The sequence below is a fragment of the Onychomys torridus genome, chromosome X, assembly GCF_903995425.1.
Source record: "Onychomys torridus chromosome X, mOncTor1.1, whole genome shotgun sequence".
Classification (NCBI taxonomy): Eukaryota; Metazoa; Chordata; class Mammalia; order Rodentia; family Cricetidae; genus Onychomys; species Onychomys torridus.
This window is the reverse complement of record NC_050466.1, coordinates 66211562-66230751: the sequence shown is the minus strand read 5'-3', so window position 1 is coordinate 66230751 and position 19190 is coordinate 66211562. Positions and strand designations below refer to the sequence as shown.

General features: G+C 38.1%; 1 protein-coding gene across 2 annotated transcripts in view; it reads right to left on the bottom strand.

Moving 5' to 3' along the window:
• Positions 1–19190, bottom strand: part of Phex (phosphate regulating endopeptidase homolog X-linked) — a 217055-nt gene that overhangs the window by 64069 nt on the left and 133796 nt on the right. For both annotated transcript variants that reach the window (XM_036175272.1, XM_036175273.1), the window contains exon 13: positions 16927–17004. In XM_036175272.1, coding sequence (XP_036031165.1) covers positions 16927–17004 — 78 coding nt within the window. The remainder of the gene's footprint in view (positions 1–16926; positions 17005–19190) is intronic.

Sequence of the window (19190 nt, the reverse complement as noted above, 5' to 3'; positions counted from 1 at the left end):
AAACATTCTAAAGTAAGTTAGTTTAAAAAATTAGCTAATTTAAAACCCAAAGTAATTCCTTAGTAGCTGTTACTCTTTTGATAACTTTAAACCATATTCTTCATTACTTTTTGTGTGTATGTGTGTGTCTGGGAGTATGCAGGTATATGTGTGCACCACATGCATGCAGGTCCCACAAAGACAGTGGAAAGCATCAGATCTCTTGGAACTGGAGTAACAAGTAGTTATGGTTCACCCAGTGTGGGTGCTGGGAACGAAACCCAGGTCCTCTGTAAGAACAGCAAGTGCTCTTAACTGCTGAGTCAAAACCATAGTTTTTTTCAGCCACTGAATGTGTATGAAACTCACAACCATTGCATTATAAATATAAATGTACATATTCAATATGATAGTTATAGCCTTAATAGGTAACATGGTTGTTGGCCAATCAATGTCTAGCTCACATTTAACTGATCCCAAACATAAAGTGAGTATTGTGTCTCAGAATGAAATAAATCTTAGTGAGTCATGTTAACAATATTCCTAGAGGGAGAGGGATTAAAACAACTGAAGACACACTGAGAACAATAGGATTGAAAATATCGCTCCTTGCAACAGTGTCATTCTGCTTAGCAGTGACTTCAAATTGTCCCTTCTTAAAACTACTTGAGCAGGGGAGAACAAGGCTGATAAATAAAGGACAGCATACTAGAAAGTACTACAGAAATCAAAATGAATGCTATGTGTGCATGAATGTGAAACATTCTCAAAAACAAGGTGAATAATGCAAGTTGTATGTATGAGAGAATTGAACGTTTTCATGGAAAATATCAGGAGGTGGGAAGGTTGTGGGAGGAGTTGGGGGAATTAAATATATTGTGTCACAATCAAAATATATTCTATGGAAAAGCTAAATTAAAAATGTATACCAAAAACACCTACCAGTCTTTTGTCTAAGATCAAGTGCATAATGTACAAAATAATAGTACATATTGTTTATGCACACATACTTATGTACCAAAGGCTTTTATAAATATGACTAAATTCAAGATAGTGCTTATATTTTGAAGAATATAGACATGGGAAAAGGAGACTGAATCAGAAAACGTTATACTCAGAACTTAAAGTGTATCTATTTTATTCACTGAACACTTATGTGTATGCCAGACAGTGAGACACACCTGTCAACCAGGTACCTAGGATGCTAACACTTGAGCCTAGAACTTTGAGGCCAACCAGGGCAACACAATAGGAACACTCCTATTTCTCTAAAATAACAATAAAATAAAATGTGTGTATACGTGTACAAAGTCAGTTTAATAATATCTATTGAAGATTTATCCTTAACATAGTTTACATACTGTGTCAGTGATACAAATGTTTCATAATAGAAAGAAATATTAGAATTGGTTCTATTGTAAGATAGACTTTCTCTCAGCCTAAAACAAGAATAGAAAACATGTTTTAGAAAGCAATTTTAACCAACCATTATGCGGCATCTCTGGGCCATAGGGATAAAAGATATGTCCAAGACCTTCAGAATATGATTATAACTAATAGAAAATTCAGATATACTGTCTAAGAAATTCTCCAAAGGAATATCCTTAACAAATATTATCTATTTTTCATATCAATAAAGTCAGGTTTTTTTTACTGTTAGATGAATTTGCTAACCTCAGTACTTTCCAGTTACATATACAAAGCCAAAGGTTGACCTCTAAATTGGTCCACAGACTTTAGAGAGAAAACCATTCCCAAATTTCCTGAAAAAGGTGACAAACTGAGTGAGTGGTGGCATATACCTGTAATCGCAGCAATCCAATAGGAGGATTGGGACTTGTAAGCCTACATAATTTACATAGTGAAACCCAACCTGGAAATGGAAAGAAGGGTTCAAGTCTAAACATACAGTAAACAAAGCTATCATATCCATGGCAACAATTCACCACCATAGCTTCTCTACCTTTAAAATAATAATTTTGTACTGTTTTAGTTACTAAACTGAGAATATTTATCATTTCTTAAACAGGATTAATTGACCTACTCCACTAATTTAATAGAAGCCACAAGTAATGGAGTTTTTCATATATATATATATATATATATATATATATATATATATATAGAGAGAGAGAGAGAGAGAGAGAGAGAGAGAGAGACATAATTCACAATAACACATCTTAATTCTTTTTCTCTTCCTTTGAGACAAGTGTTTAAGGGTAGAGAGTGGATCATTGTTGATATTGTCCTCTGATAGGCAGAAACTACAGGGTGTAGAACAAGATAAAGCTATACAATCTAAAAAATTTGACTCCTCATTTAGTGTTATTTTCTTTGGTCCTAATAGGAAAACCCAATTATTCAACAATGAGAGATAACAACAGAGGAAGAGAAGATAAGAATTGGTACTTGTAAGGAAGCAGTAACTGAGTCATAATGCACCTTTCTCAGTGCAATACTATATAACTGTTAAAACAGTGTTAATAAACATTTATGGGAGACAGTGACAACAGAGAATGTTAACTGTAAAGGAAAGTATAAAACTATGTGTTAACATAAATGATAGCTATAGAGAAATGAAAAGAAACAACATACTCTAACAGAAGAATTATGTTTAAGTACCAATATTGTGGATGCCTTTTGTTCCTTTCCTCTGTCTCCAAAATGTTATGCCCTCTGATACTTTGATAATTTAAAATTTTTCAAAAATCATATTTATGAGGAAAAACTTGAAGTCCAGCAACCTTTGAGAAAGTTTTGTTTGTTATGCAGACAGAAAAAAAATGAATGTGAACATATACTCTAAAACTTTTTAAAGCTCTGCAAGGGACAGATTTGGTCAAAAGCCTGTTGTCCTTTCACTTACTAAAGAAAATCTAGGTCAAGTTGATAACGGCTTTCAATCAATTCCATTTTGACCTTTCAACTGAGTGACCTTTGTGTGCCTAGTTGGGGTTATCATGTCATTTTGCTGGCACAGCTGTCCAGTTTATAAAATTCATGGGTCCTAGATTTTTCTTCTTGGAAATGCTACCTTAGATGTAAAGTACCAATTGCCACAGATTAAGCAGAAGAATAAAGTTATCATTGCCTTCTTCTCCTCTACTCAACTTAGGTGAAGGATGCACAAAACAGACAGAACAAGAAAAGGTGTTCAGTTTCTTTATAGAAAAAAAGTAAAGCTTTGTTTATAAGATACTGCATCTTCCAACAGAAGTAGAAATCTCCCATTTTACTCAATCTATTTAAGGATGCTCAGAGATATGCCCAAATATCTATAAGATTTTGTGTTAGGTACCCAAAGAAATTTCTGAATGCTTAATGGAATCCACAATTTGAATTTCTGTTTTCCCTTATTTAAATAATAGAACAATATATAAGACAGATGTGTTTAAATGAGTTGGATGAGAGGTGAGAGAGAGAGAGAGACAGACAGAGGGAGGGAGAGAGAATTTGCATATCTATACACATATATACAGGGTATGGTTCAAAATGTTTAACCATCCACACATATAATATACCATGGAATTCCCCACAAGTAGCCATGTAATGGTGACCAAGTGTCTCAATCAGTATACCATAACCACATGCCCTACCTCTATGCTAGGGTTGGAGAGCAGTACTCAGTCTGCTCTGGCCAGTAGAACACTCCAGATGGAACCTACTATGTGAGAGATAAGGTGGCCTGGTTAGAAGTTTGAGGGTACCAAGGCACTCCATGTTCTATGCCTATTCTCAGTTCTCTATCACCATAGTAGCTAGGAGTTACTAGAGATAGCTGAAGACAACATTCTTTGTTTTTACCAAATGATAAATAATTATCATATTTTAATGGAGCATTCTATACAAAAAAAAATCATCACACTCTTGCAGTGGTACTCATTCACACACAAAAAGAGGGAGGGAGAGGGAGAGAAATAGGGAGAGGGGGAAGGGGGAAGGGGAAGGGAGGGGAGGAGGAGGAGAGGAGAGGAGAGGAGAAGAGAGGAGAGAGAGAAAAAGAAAGAAAAGGGGAGGGGAAGGGAGGGGAGAGGAGGGGAGGGGAGGAGAGGAAAGGGGAGGGGAGGGGAGGGAAGAAGAGACCCTAGCTAGAGCAGACAAAAGCCTGGAGTTCTTAATTTCTGGTTTACTTTGCAGTTTATTTCCATTCAGCATCAATGAAGTAGAATGTATACTTTATATGGCTAATTTGAACACTGATTGACACTTCCCCTCTTAGCCTAACCAACTTTTCTACATACTGATGTCATTTCAAATGATTGGTAGTTCATTTCTTACTGCTTTTAACAAAGACTACAGAAAAACTGTTGTTCAGAAATTCATTGCATAGTATCTCAATTGACCATGTCATTCTCAGAGGGAAATAATATTCTTTGATTCTTTTTCATATTTGCCTCTCAATTCTTTTCATTTCTTCTTATCTCCATATGAGCTCAACTACACTTTATACCTTTCTCCCTGACCTCCATCTGACCCATCTTCTAAACACTCTCCTCTTCTCTTTTGTGCCTGATGAATTATATCTTTACCTGGGTCAAAATGAGCAAGCTGCTTTTCATTTCCAACAATCTCTTACACTCAGAGCATAAATTGCACATAGACTCTCTAGTAGTCCTTATCTACATGTTTATTAAAACTGAAAACACAGTTCCATTGTGTGCCCATGATATTTCAGTCATTTTTCTATTAACCTCAGTGGCATGATTTACAATCGCATCTTCCCTTAGCCTCCTTTCTAGTTGGGCTTTATTCAGTTTTCTCTATCAGTTTTTTTTTTAACACAAATGGATTTTTACTTTGTGTATTTTGATTTTGTTCACATTGGCTTTTTAAACTGTTTGAAATGCCTGAGTATAATTTCAATCCATGTTGGCAATAAGTCAGATGAAAAACATTTCTTCACAAGAGTGCTTTAAAAGCTTGGTACCCAGTGGCTGCAATTGAGCTCCTGGAGAAATGTATCCTGTTTGGTATCTGGTTTCTTTTCACAAAAGATATTGCATTAGGTGAAGCCTTAAATCTGGGACTCTCAATTTGGACAGCAGCAGACTGCCAACAAAACCTGATCAACTAAGTATTTCAAGCAAGCTCTGAATGCTACCTGATTGGATTAAGGCTTGGGACAGTTCCATCTATATAGCCTTTTAAATCAATTTGCGGGACCTGGATACTGCATGCATTAATTCATCATGACTTTGACTTTTCCAGGCCAGAAAAAAACCACCACTATCATAAGTGCAAATTGAAGATGTCATAGCTAATGCTTATGTTTGTGTTTATGTACCAGTGAAAGTTCTGAACATGTTACTTGATCCTTATGACAATCCTGTATGGGAGAGATTACTATCATCCGTTTTGCAGATAATGAAATTAAGGCACAGAAAAGATACATAATCTGCCTCAGGTCTCACTATAGTAAGAGAAAGCATGAGAATTTCACTCTAAACATTCCTGGGTTCATTCTTATAACTATTACTCTCCCATATCCTGACTTGGGATACTTATCAACCACATATAATTATCTAAGTAAGTAAACAGGATCTCCTTCTAGAGTACTTTGTACTCTAAAGATACTATTCTTAGTAGCAATAGTTCTCATTTTGACCCACAGGACTAACTTTTCAAAATGTTATGCATGTGATTATTTAGCCTACATGTATGTATTTGTACCATGTGTGTGCTCGTGCCAAAAGAAGCCAGAAGAGGATGTCATATCCCCTGGAATTGAGTTACAGATTTTTGTGAGCCACCTTGTGGGTGTGGGAATGGAACCCAATCCTCTGAAAGAGCAGCCAGTGCTCTTAACCACTGAGCCATCTTTCCAGCCCCCATAAGATTTTTTTTCATAGGGATCCTACTATGTGCCAGACATTGGGCCATGTAGGTGCTTTTAAATTCATACAATCACATCTTCTCAAATCCCTCTCCTCAAAGTTCAGGGAACCCCATGAAAGAGGAACAAGAAAAACTATAAGATGGGGCAAAGGACACCAGGAGAACAAGGACCTCTAAATCAACATAATCAATGAAGGGACACAAGCCCACTCATGTGGCTCTGGCATGCCTTGCCCTTCTCACCAATTCCCTCTGCCTTGTTGAAAACCATTAGATTGCATTCCTGAAGCTAGCCACCAAGGTCTAATCCCTTATTTGGCCACTTCTTCCTCCTGAAGCTGACTACTAAGGTCCAGTAATCAGAAGCCCCCTTTGGCTCACCTAATTAACATGCCCAATTAAAATTAAACACCTCATCCTAACATGTGGTTTCCCCCTTTACCTTTATAAACTGCCATTTGCCTATGTGCCATGTCTGTCTCCCTTCTATCCAAAGGCAGTCTTTGTCCCTCTAGGACAAATCCCCCTGTCCCCTTTCTCTTGTCCTCTTCCCCTTCTCCCTCATCCCCTATATCCTTTACCACTGCATCCCAGCCCATTCTAACACAGATATCCTCTTCTTCTCCTCTTAAACATTACACCCACAAGGTCTTTTGCTGATATTTTTCTGCCTGAGTAAGAAAGCAGTCACTGTAACTTTTCTTCCCTGCTTAATAAAGGATCTCTCTGTGAAAATAGGTGTTTAGGTGTGGTCTGTGCCTAATCCAGGGTCTGGGAGGAAGCCCCCACTGTTTGGGGGCCTCTTTCAGTCAAAGCTCATATGAACTCACAGAGACTGACAAAGCATTCACAGAGCCCACACTGGTCTGCAACAGGCCCCATGTTATTAAGCCTTAAATTAAGGCTTCCAGTTTAGTGTTTTTATGGAATTCCTGAGTGTGTGAGTGAGAGGCTCTCTGATTCTTGTACCTTCTCTTGGGCTCTTTTATTTCTGTTGGTTTATCTTTTCCAACTCTGATGTAACAGGTTTTTTTATTTTGTTTTTTTAAAAAATGAAGGAACAAATGAATGAAAACCTACCAACTAGAGTAAACTACTTAACTGTCATTTATACCTGCTGGAAGAGGGAAAATAAGACTTCTCTAAAGAGTGGGGGTATCAATCACTCCAGGGCAGGCCTTATGCTCAAGACTAGTTGACCAACATATAATGGTCACCAGAGGGCTTTTGTGTGCCTGTGTGTGCTTTTATTTGGTTATAGTTTGGTGAGTTTTGGTTTGATTTTTTGGCTTTTTTTTTGGGGGGGGGGCTTTATTTTTTCTTGGTTTTTGGATGGTGTTGTTGTATTGGGTACCTGTTCATTTTTTGAGAAAAAACTTAAAGTTGGGTGGAAAGGAGAGAATATTGAAAGACTTAGGGGAGGGGAAGAATATTATCAAAATATATTTAAATTTAAAAATTGTTTTGAATAATAAAAGATATATTTTAAAAATTACATACATTAAAAAAAATCCCAAATAGCCAAATAGAACTTAAGTAAAGTCTGCACAAGATCCAATGATGTTAACATTCCCTCCCTACTGCTTTGTTTCCCACTCCACCCCCCTATACACACCCCAGCAAGTCTCCCAAATTGACTCCTCTGTTCGCCTGCACAGCCTCCTGATCAGATGTCCCTGGATGCCCTTCTCTGATTGAAGCCAGTGCTTTCTGATCCCAGACTCCAACCCTGTATCCAGTACTCTATATAACTGAAAAGATCATCCAAATTCTTTCACTCTTTGCATTCTTTTCTCCAAGATGCTCATAAATGCATTTACTTCACAGGATCAGTGAAGACAGGGATAACAACATCATTTACATTATTGTGTGAAGTGTTTCCATATTTAATTATCATGATAATAAAATGTTCAGGTATAGAAGATAAAACTGTTTGAAAGGTAAGATGCATAACTTAGTAAGGTGCAGAAAAGTATAAAGCATAACTACTTTCTTCCAGAACAATGTCATCAATTTTGGGGAGGCCATATTTTGAAGCCAAATGTAGAAAGACCCCCCCCCCCATGGATGTATAACGTTTTTATTACCTAGAAAATAATTCAGGATCATGAACACCAAAAAAATATTGAATCATACTGTTTCAGTGTGTTCTATTATGATGGTTTGGAACAAAATGCCCCCCAAAGGGAGTGGCACTATTAAAAGGTGTGTCCTTGTTTGGAGTAGGTGTAGTTTTATTGGAGGAAGTGTTTCACTGTGGTGGCAGGTTTTGATGTCTCCTTTCTCAAGCTTCACTCAGTGTGACAGCCAGTGTACTTCACATTGCCTGCAATATGTAAGACTCTCAGCTCCTCTAATACCATGTCTGCCTGCACACCAAAATGTTCCACACCATGATAGGCTGAACCTCTGAACTGTAAGTGAGCCACGCTCAATTAAATGTTTTCTTTATAAGAGTTGCCATGCCCCCCAAATCCCACCCACCCTCTGAGACTACAACTGTTTCCTGAGACAGAGCCTGCCAGCACCCGACTGAACTAAGAGGTAAGTCTTTATCCTCATACCCAAACACCCCATCCCCTAGGTTTTGGGCACAGGGGCACAACTCTGCGCTCCTACACCCCCACCCATTGCAGTTCCAGTTTCAGGCCAGTTGGCAGGCAGACCTCCTGCACACAGGACAGACTACTTCCATCCCCCATCAGACCCTGTAACCCAAGCCCCACCTCCCCCAAACACCACTCACCCTCCAAAACTGCAACTGTTCCCTGAGAAAGAGCCTTCCAGCAACCTACTGCACTAAGAGGCCAATTGGCAGGCAACCTCCTACAGATGGGTCAGAATACCACCATCTACCACACACTAAGACTGTAGCTACTCACTGAGACAGAGCCCACTAGCACTAGTTGGACTAAGAGCTGCTCCCTAAGGCAAAAAGTCCATCAACATCAACTAGACTAAGAGCTCCCACTGGATCAAGAGTATCAATCAGACCAAGACAGGCTCCCTCAGACACAGACCCCGCTTGCACCAAGTGGAGAAAGAGATGGTAGATGCCAGTGCAAAAATACAGTCAACAACATAAAAACCAATATGGCTCCATCAGAACCTACATCAGCAAGACATGAACATCCCAACACAGAAGAAACAGAAGATATCTACCATAAAAAATGACTTTAAGAAGATAGTAGGCCAGGCGGTGGTGGCGCACACCTTTAATGCCAGCACTCAGGAGGCAGAGCCAGGTGGATTTCTGTGAGTTCAAGGCCAGCCTGGGCTACGAAGTGAGTTCCAAAGCTACACAGAGAAACCCTGTCTCAGAAAAACTTACAAGAAGAAGAAGAAGAAGAAGAAGAAGAAGAAGAAGAAGAAGAAGAAGAAGAAGAAGGAAGTAGAGATATTAAAAGAGGAAATGAAAAATTCCCTCAAAAGAACTGAGGAAAAGTCAAACAAAAAAAAAATGGGAAGAAATCGGTAAATCCCTTAAAAGCCAAGAGAAAGCAATTAAACAAGTGAGGGAAACAGTTCAAGATGTCAAAACTGAAGTGGAGTCAATAAAGAAGACACAAACTGAAGTAATGCTGGAAGTGGAAAATCTGAGTAAACGAACAGGAACTACAGATTCAAGCATAACCAACAGAATGCAAGAGATGGAAGAGCAGATCTCTGGCATTGAAGAAGCGGTAGAAGAAATAGATTCATCAGTCAAAGAAAACACTAAAGCCAACAAAGTCATAACCCAAAATGTCCAGGAAATTTGGGACACCATGAAAAGACCAAACCTAAAAATAATAGGGAAAGAAGAAGGAGAATACCAACTCAAAGGCATAGAAAAGATATTCAACAAAATCATAGAAGAAAACTATCCCAACCTAAAGAAGGAAATGCCTATAAAAATATAAGAAGGTTACAGAACACCAAATAGACTAGATCAAAAAAAAAGTCCACTCACCACATAATAATCAAACCACTAAACATACAGAATAAAGAAAATATATTAAGAGCTCCAAAGGAAAAAGGCCAAGTAACATATAAAGGCAGACCCATTAAAATAACACCTGACTTCTCAATGGAGACTCTAAAAGCCATAAGGTCCAGACATTATGCAGATACTAAGAGACCATGGATGCTAACCAAGACTATTATACCCAGCAAAACTCTCAATCAACAGAGAAGGAATAAACAAAATATTCCATGATAAAACCAGATTTAAACACTATCTCTTCACAAATCCAGCCTACATAAAGCACTTGAAGGAAAAAATCCAACCTAAGGAAGTTAGATACACCCATGAAAACACAGGCAATAGATAGTCCCATACCAACAAATACGAAAGAAGGAAACATACAACACTACCACCAAAAAATAACAGGTATTTGGGCAGTGGTGTAGCACGCCTTTAATCCCACCACTCGGGACAGAGCCAGGCAGATCTCTGTGAGTTCAAGGCCAGCCTGGGCTACCAAGTGAGTTCCGGGAAAGGCGCAAAGCTACACAGAGAAACCCTGTCTCAAAAAACCAAAAAACAGGTATTAACAGTAACTGGAGCTGGGCATTGGTGGCACCCGCCTTTAATCCCAGAACCTGGGAGGCAGAGGCTGGTGGATTTCTGTGAGTTCGAGGCCAGCCTGGGATTCAAAGTGAGTTCCAGGAAAGGTACAAAGCTACACAGAGAAACCCTGTCTTGAAAAACCAAAATAATAATAATAATAATAATAATAATAATAATAATAACAACTGGTCATTAATATCCATCAATATCAATGGTCTCAATTCCTCCATAAAAAGACACAGGCTAACAAAATGGATATGAAACCAGAGAAAAAAAGAGAACTAACAAACATTTTGACTTAAACAGACTTAATAGATATCTACAGAATATTCCACCCTAACACAACAGAATATGCCTTCTTTTTAGCCCCCATAGAACCTTCTCCAAAATCGACCACATAGTTGGTCACAAGGATAGTCTCAATAGATACAAAAAAAATTGAAATAACACCTTGTATCTTATCAGACCACCAAGGCTTAAAGTTAGATTTCAACAAAAAAAAAAAAATTACAGAAAGCCTACAATCTCATGGAAACTGAATAATGCCCAGTTGAATCACCACTGGGTCAAGGAAGAAAGAAAGAAAGAAATTAAAGATTTCCTAGAATTCAATGAAAACAAATGTACAAAATACCCAAACTTATCAGATACTATGAAAGCAGTATTAAGAGGAAAGTTCATAGCTCTAAATGCCCACATGAAGAAGTTGGAGAAATCTCACACTAGTGACTTAACAGCACAACTGAAAGCTCTAGAACAAGAAGAAGCAGACTCACACAGGAGAAACACATGCCAGCAAATAATCAAATTGAGGACTGAAATCAATAAAATAGAAACAAAGAGAACAATACAAAGAATCAATGAAACAAAGAGTTGGTTCTTTGAGAAAATCAACAAGATAGATAAGCCCTTATCCAAATTAACCAAAAAAGCAGAGAGAGCATCCAAATTAACAAAATCAAAAATAACAACAGACAATGAGGAAATCCAGAGAATCATCAGGTCATACTTCAAAAACCTCTACTCCACAAAATTGGAATATCTGAAAGAAATGGACAATTTTCTGGATAGGTAACCTAAAACAAAGTTAAATTAAGACCAGATAAACTATTTAAATAGACCAATAACCCCTAAGGAAATAGAAATGGTCATTAAAAGTCTCCCAACCAAAAAAAAAAAAAAAAAGCCCAGGACCAGATGGTTTCAGCACAGAATTCTACCAGATTTTCAAAGAAGAGCTAATAAGAATACTCTTCAAATTGTTCCACAACATAAAAACAGAAGGAACATTACCAAATTCTTTTTATGAGGCTACAGTTATCCTGATACCCAAACCACACAAAGATGCAAAAAAGAAATAGAAGTACAGACCAATCTCCCTCATGAAGATTGATGCAAAAATACTCCATAAAATACTGGCTAATCAAATCCAGGAACACATAAAAAAAATTATCCACCATGACCAAATAGGTTTCATCCCAGGAATGCAAGGATGGTTCAACATATGAAAATCAGTCAATGTAATACACCATATAAACAAATTGAAAAAAAACACATGATCATCTCATTGGATGCTGAAAAAGCCTTTGACAAAATCCAACACCCCTTCATGATAAAGGTTCTAGAGAGATCAGGAATACAAGGAACATACCTAGACATAATAAAGGCAATTTACAGCAATCCAACAGCCAACATCAAATTAAAGAGAGAGAAACTCAAAACGATTCCACTAAAATCAGGAACAAGACAAGGCTGTACACTCTCCCCATACTTGTTCAATATAGTACTTGAAGTTCTAGCTAGAGCAATAAGACAACAAATGGAGATCAAGGGGATACAAATTGGAAAGGAAGAAGTCAAACTTTCATTATTTGCAGATGATATGATAGTATACATAAGTGACCCCAAAAATTATACCAGGGAACTCCTATAGCTGATAAACTCCTTCAGTAAGGTGGCAGGATACAAGATTAACTCAAAAAAATCAGTAGTCTTCCTATATACAAATGAAGAAGGGGCTGAGAAAGAAATCAGAGAAACATCACCCTTTACAATAGCCACAAATAATATAAAATACCTTGAGATAACTCTAACTAAGGAAGTGAAAGACCTGTATGATAAGAACTTTAAGTCTCTGAAGAAAGAAATCAAGGAAGGTATCAGAAAATGGAAAGATCTCCCATGCTCATTGATAGGTAGAATCAAAATAGTAAAAATGGCAGTCTTACCAAAAGCAATATACAGATTCAATGCAATCCCCATCAAAATCCCAATACAATTCTTCACAGACTTAGAAAGAACAATACTTAACTTTTTATGGAAAAACAAAAAACCTAGGATAGCTTTAAAAAAATCCTGTATAATAAAGCAACCTCTGGAGGCATCATAATCCCTGACCTCAAGCTCTACTATAGAGCTATAGTAATAAAAACAGCTTGGTACTGACATAAAAACTGACATGTGGACCAATGGAATCGAATTGAAGACCCTGACATTAATCCACACACCTATGAACATATGATTTTGACAAAGAAGCCAAAACTGTACCATGGCAAAAAGAAATCATCTTCAACAAATGATGCTGGCATAATTGGATGTCAACATGCAGAAGATTGCAAATAGATCCCTATCTATCGCCATGCACAAAACTCAAGTCCAAGTGGATCAAAGACCTCAACATAAATCCAGTTACACTGAACTTCATAGAAGAGAAAGTAGGAAGTAGTCTGGAAAGCATTGGCACAGGAGACCACTTCCTAAATATAACACGAGTAGCACAGACACTAAGAGCAACAATTAATAAATGGGACCTCCTGAAACTGAGAAGCTTTTGTAGAGCAAAGGACAAGGTCAATAAGACTAAATGACAGCCTACAGAATGGGAAAGGATTTTCACCAACCATACATCTGACAGAGGGCCAATCTACAAAATATATAAAGAACTCAAAAAGCTAGACATCAAAATACTGAACAATCCAATTAAAAAATGGACTACAGAACTTAACAGAGAATCCTCAACAGAAGAATCTCAAATGGCTGAAAGGCATTTAAGGAATTGCTCAACATCCTTAGTCATCAGGGAAATACAAATTAAAACAACTCTGAGATACCATCTTACACCTGTCAGAATGGCTAAGATCAAAGACACTGAAGACAGCTTATGTTGGAGAGGATGTGGAGCAAGGGGAACACTCGTCCACTGTTGGCGGGAATGCAAAATTACACAGCCACTCTGGAAATCAGTATGGCAGTTTCTCAGAAAACTGGGAATAAGTCTTCCTCAAGACCCAGTTATACCACTCTTGGGCATATACCCAAGGAATGCTCAATCTTACCACAAGGACACATGTTCAACTATGTTCAAAGCAGCATTATTTGTAATAGCAAGAACCTGGAAACAGATGCCTTCAACAGAAGAATGGATAAAGAAAATATGGTACATATACACAATGGAGTACTACTCAGCAGAGAAAAACAATGACATCATGAGGTTTGCAGGCAAATGGATGGATCTAGAAAAAATCATCCTGAGTGAGGTGACCCAGACTCAGAAGGACAAACATAGTATGTAATAGTATGTACTCACTCATAAGTGGATACTAAATGTGAGAGAAGGGATGGCCAGACTGCAACCCACAACTCCAGAGAGGCTAGCTAACAGGGAAAGACCCTAGGAGGGACACATGGATGACCCTGTGAAGGAGAAGTGGATGAGATCAACATGAGTGGGCTGGGTGGTGGGGGGTGAGGGTGGCAGAGGGTGAGGAGTGGGGGATGAGAACATAGGGAAATGAGAGGGTCAAGCTGGAACAGGGATAGAGTGGGAGGGCAGGGAGGAAGATACCATGATAGATGAGGACATCCTGAGAATAGGAAGAGGCAGGGTGCTGGGGAGGTTCTCCAGAATCCACAAGGTAGACCTCACCTTGGTCAGCTGGCAGTGGTCCAGAGGGTGCCTGGACTGGTCTACTCTGGTGACTAGCCTAGCAAATAACCTAGCTATCATCATAGAGCCTTTGTACAGTGACTGATGGAGGCAGATACAGAGATCCATGGCCAATCACCAATTTATGAGAGAAAGGAGAGATACTGCAGGCGACGGCCATTGAGATCATGATGGGAGGACATGCAGAGATGACCAGCCACACACTAGTGGAAGCTCATGAACTGTGGACTGGTGGCTGTGGAGCCCCCATGAGACTGGACTATGCCCTCTGGATATAGAAGACAATTGTTTGGCTCAAACTGTTAGGAAGGCACCCAAGCAGAGGGATTGGGATCTGTCCGTGGTCTATGGGCAGGCTTCTGGGAATCCAGTGCCTGTGGTGTGACACCTTGCACAGCCTTGGTGCAGTTGGAAGGGGCTTGTACCTGCCTAGGCTCAGTGTGCTGGGCCCTGCTAACTCCCCATGAGAAATCTTGATTTGGGGGAAATGGGATGCAGGGTGGCTTGGGAAAGAGGTCTGGAGGGTGGGAGGAAGGAGGAGGGTATCTGTGGATAGTATTGAAGTGAGTAGAAAATTTCCTAATAAAGAAAAATGAAAAAAAAATTAAAAAGGGTTGCCATGCTCATGGTGTCTTTTCACAGCAATAAAATCCCTACTAAGACATCATATCCTCAATTCACTGAGATCTTTCAAAAGTTCTCAAAATATTTGTATATTACAAAGATTTTTTTAAGAGAAGTAAATCTTATTTCCATGTTTCTGAAATTAAGCTGGGTGAATATTTTTTAACTTCCACACTTACTCCCATTTTTGACATCCATTAAATGTTATGAAATACTTGTTCCTTTAATGCTATTTTAACTATTGATATCTAATGAATACAAACAGAATGTGAAGTGACTTTCTTCCAGATTAACTCTGAGATATTATAAATACTATTTCCATCTGAGGTTAAAGTTAATATCAACCATTAGGTGGTGATAGTGCACGCCTTTGATCCCCACACTCAGGAGGCAGAGCCAGGCAGATCTCTGTGAATTCCAGGCCAGCCTGGTCTAGAAAGTGAGATCCAGAACAGGCACCAAAGCTACACAGAGAAACCCTGTCTCTAAAAACAAACAAGCAAACAAAAAGGTAATATCAACCTTGTTCAAAAGCATCAAATCACTCCTGGGCACATAGTGAAAAAAATGTGTGTAGAAATAGTGTTCAATTTAATCAGCAAAAGTAACACCTTCTTGATGAATGAAGTATAGAAAGTTTGGAATTTAGGCTCTATCTCACATGTAAAGGGTCTTATAAAATTCTGATAGTCAACCACAAAGCTCGCACTATTTACAGACAGGCCACATGTCAAATCACAATTTCAGCAAAGAGCTATGAGCCACATTGGGCACCATTTGTAGCTAGAGTTTTCTCCAGTCCTGCCCAGCCCCATGGACCCCACAACCACTTATAAAATAATCACTCTGAAGCTCATATTAATTAACTATTTAACCATTAGCTCAAGCCTACCACTGTCTAGATCTTACACTTAAACTCAGCCCATTTCTATTAATCTATACCTTGTCATGTGGCTCTTGGCTTACCGGTAACTTACATCTTGCTACTCATCGTGGCAACTGGCAGCATCTCCTGTCCTCAGCCTTCCATTTCCCAGACTTCTCCTCTCTCTTTGTCCTGCTTGTACTTCCTGCCTGGCTACTGGCCAATCAGCGTTTTATTTATCAATCAATCATCCATAGCAATCCATAGTTATTAAAAGCATTTCAAGACTACTTTTGAAAAAAAGTTCAGTGCTGGAGCTGGAGAGATGGCTCAGGGGTTAAGAGCACTGGCTGCTCTTCTAGAGAACCTGCATTTGATTCCCAAAACCCACATGGGGCAACTTATAACCATCTGTAACTCCAGTTCTAGGGGATGCAGACAAACATACAGACAAAACACCCATACACATAAAATTCATGTATACTTTTAAAAATAGAATGTTCAGTGAATTGTGAAAGTAGGGATTTTCTGTGAAGAAGAAAAATGTCTTCTGAACTATTTATGGGAAAGGAAATAACAGTAGTCATGATTAGAAAAGGCTGTAATGAAAAATATGTACCTCAAAACACTAGAATAAAAAAGAATTATTACCATTCCTCATCAGTAACTTACTGCCAATATACAGTCCAATGCATAATAAATTATAGAGTCATACATATATGCACTTAATTTGCCAAAACAGTCATAAAGTTTAATGAAGTTAACTCTCAGCAGGCAGATTTATATCTATCCATTTAATATAAATGGGGAAAATAAAAAATGTTTAACAACAAACATGATGCACTCACCATTAGAACATGTCCGCTAATTGTAAAATACTCAATTAGGTGAATTATTTCCATTTGCTTTACGATGTCCACTCAGCTTTCTGACACTTCCTGTATTTGGAATCTGCACTAAATCTTGAGATAGGCCTGGCAAACTCAGGCTCATATATAGCCAAGGAATTAATCAAAAGTTGGTACTTTCTGGCACCACAAGATTTAATTGCTTGGACTTGGGTTAGTTAATAGGCATAAGGCCAGTAAAACCTGCCAAAAAAAATACAGTAAATTTAGTACTTACTGCCTTGAGGTCTTCATTAACATGAGTATCATTCATTATAAACTCTGGATAGCCAACTTTTGCCAAAACAGCTCTTGCCTATAAAAAGAAAAATGAGAAATATGATGTCATTTATATTAAATATAAATCTTTAATAATCACTTAATGTGGGGTTTCCAATTTCATCTGAAAACTCCATTGACTAAATGTCTTCTATATGCAAGCCACTGTAAATGATTAAACAAAAAATGACTTACCACCTGTCCTTAATGTGCTACAAATGTAGTGAACATACAAACAATAACAGACTGTGAGCATAGCTGATAGATGTGAAAGTATGAAATACGTTTTCAAAATCTAAATGACTCAATAGCAAGAAAACAAGTTCTTTAAAGAACCTGAATATATATATATATACACACACACACACAGCAGGTATGTAAAAGGTAATATTTCAACATCACTAATCATAAGGGAAATGCAAATTAAAACCATAATAAAATATTATCTGGCATGTGGTAAGCTGGCTATTATAAAGAAGGGTTGGTGGGGATCTGAAGAACCAGAGAATACTTACCTGCCACTGTGGAAAATAGACTGCTCAAAACTAAAACCAGAATTACTATTAGATTCAGCAATTCCTCTACTGGGTGAAGCCATAGATAATAGGCACCACCACCACCACCACCACCCCAAAAATGAAATCAGTATATCAAAGAACCATCTGGACTCCCATGCTCATTGCAGCACTATGTGCAGTAGCCAAGAAACAGAGATGACCTACTGATTGATGTGTGTGGATAAAGTGTAGTGTACATAAACACATACAACAATGGGATAATATTCAGGTACAAAAGGGTAATAAAATCAGAGATCATTGTGGTAACTGAAATAAACTAGACACAGAAAGACAAGTACTACTGAAAAAATAAAGGAGCATGTGGTAAAGCAGACCTGTGAAATGACCTCTGAAAGTTCAAGTTCAAGTTTGTAGACAAAATCCAAGCCCACAATGATCTACATGGTCAATTGAGTGTGTAGATTTTAAATGTTTCACCACAAAAAGGATAAATATATAAATTAATATATATGCCAATTAATTTCTATTAGCCATTCTACAATGTATATCTATGTCAAAACATCCTGGTGTACTTCATGAATATGTAAAAATAAGTTATCCTACAATAAATTAATATGAAAAAACAATATATAGGAAATTCAGGCCACACTAGCAAGCCTTTTTCATTGTTGTTATTCATATAAGTAAGGGTTAAATATTTCCAAGAGGAGCGAAAAGAGATGAGTCATGCATCAGGATGATTATCCATGTGAGTAATGACCAAAACACCAGAAAGATCAGAGGCAGGGGGTCCAGAATAATTTAAGATGCGACACATCATAGTCATCCACTTGATAGACACAGGTACTAATGATTACCTTCTTTGTTTTGTAGCATGCAGAGAATAGATAAAGGGAAAAATCAGTGTGAGTGCCAGTCTGGAGCAACAACTGGCAAAGTGGCCTAAGGACCAATTTCAGGCCTCTTCTTCTACCTGTTTTCATAACTAAAATTATGCTGGAACACAGCTACACTCATTCATTTACCTATTATCTATAACTGCCTCTGTGCTACAACTTCTGAGCTGAAACACTGAAACAAAAACTCTAGGGCCCAAAAAGTCTCCAATATTTTATCTGGGCCTTTGGAAGAAAGTTTGCCAGCTCTTGCTCTAGAGAAATTTTGCAGCTCCATGAGTAACCCTCCCCCACTATGTCCCCAGATTCTGGATTTTACAAAATAAATGCAACTCACAATAGTGTTGCAAGTACATTCCCTAGGCTCCACCCACACTCCCTGGGATGCCTTTTTATCACTTGTATATAGATAGCCCTCCCCAAATTCTTTTTTATCACTGTTTTTAATTGATATAGAATTATATCATTTTTCCCTCCTTTTCTTCCCTCCAGCCCCTCCCTGCAGTCTTCCCTTGAGCTTCTCCCATTCTCACATGTCCCCTCACATTCCCAAATTGATAACTTGTTTTTCATTGTCATCATCATTGTTGTTGTTGTCATACACACACACACACAGAGAGAGAGAGAGAGAGAGAGAGAGAGAGAGAGAGAGAGAGAGAAATCCAGAGGAATTCATTTTTGGTGGTAGTGCATATGTGGTTTCAAGGCTGACCATTCTTCATTGGACAACCAATAAGGTGGTTTATCACTTGGAGGGGCTAATTCTCCTTCTCCCTGCAGTCAATAGCTGTCTATAGATCTTTGTCTAG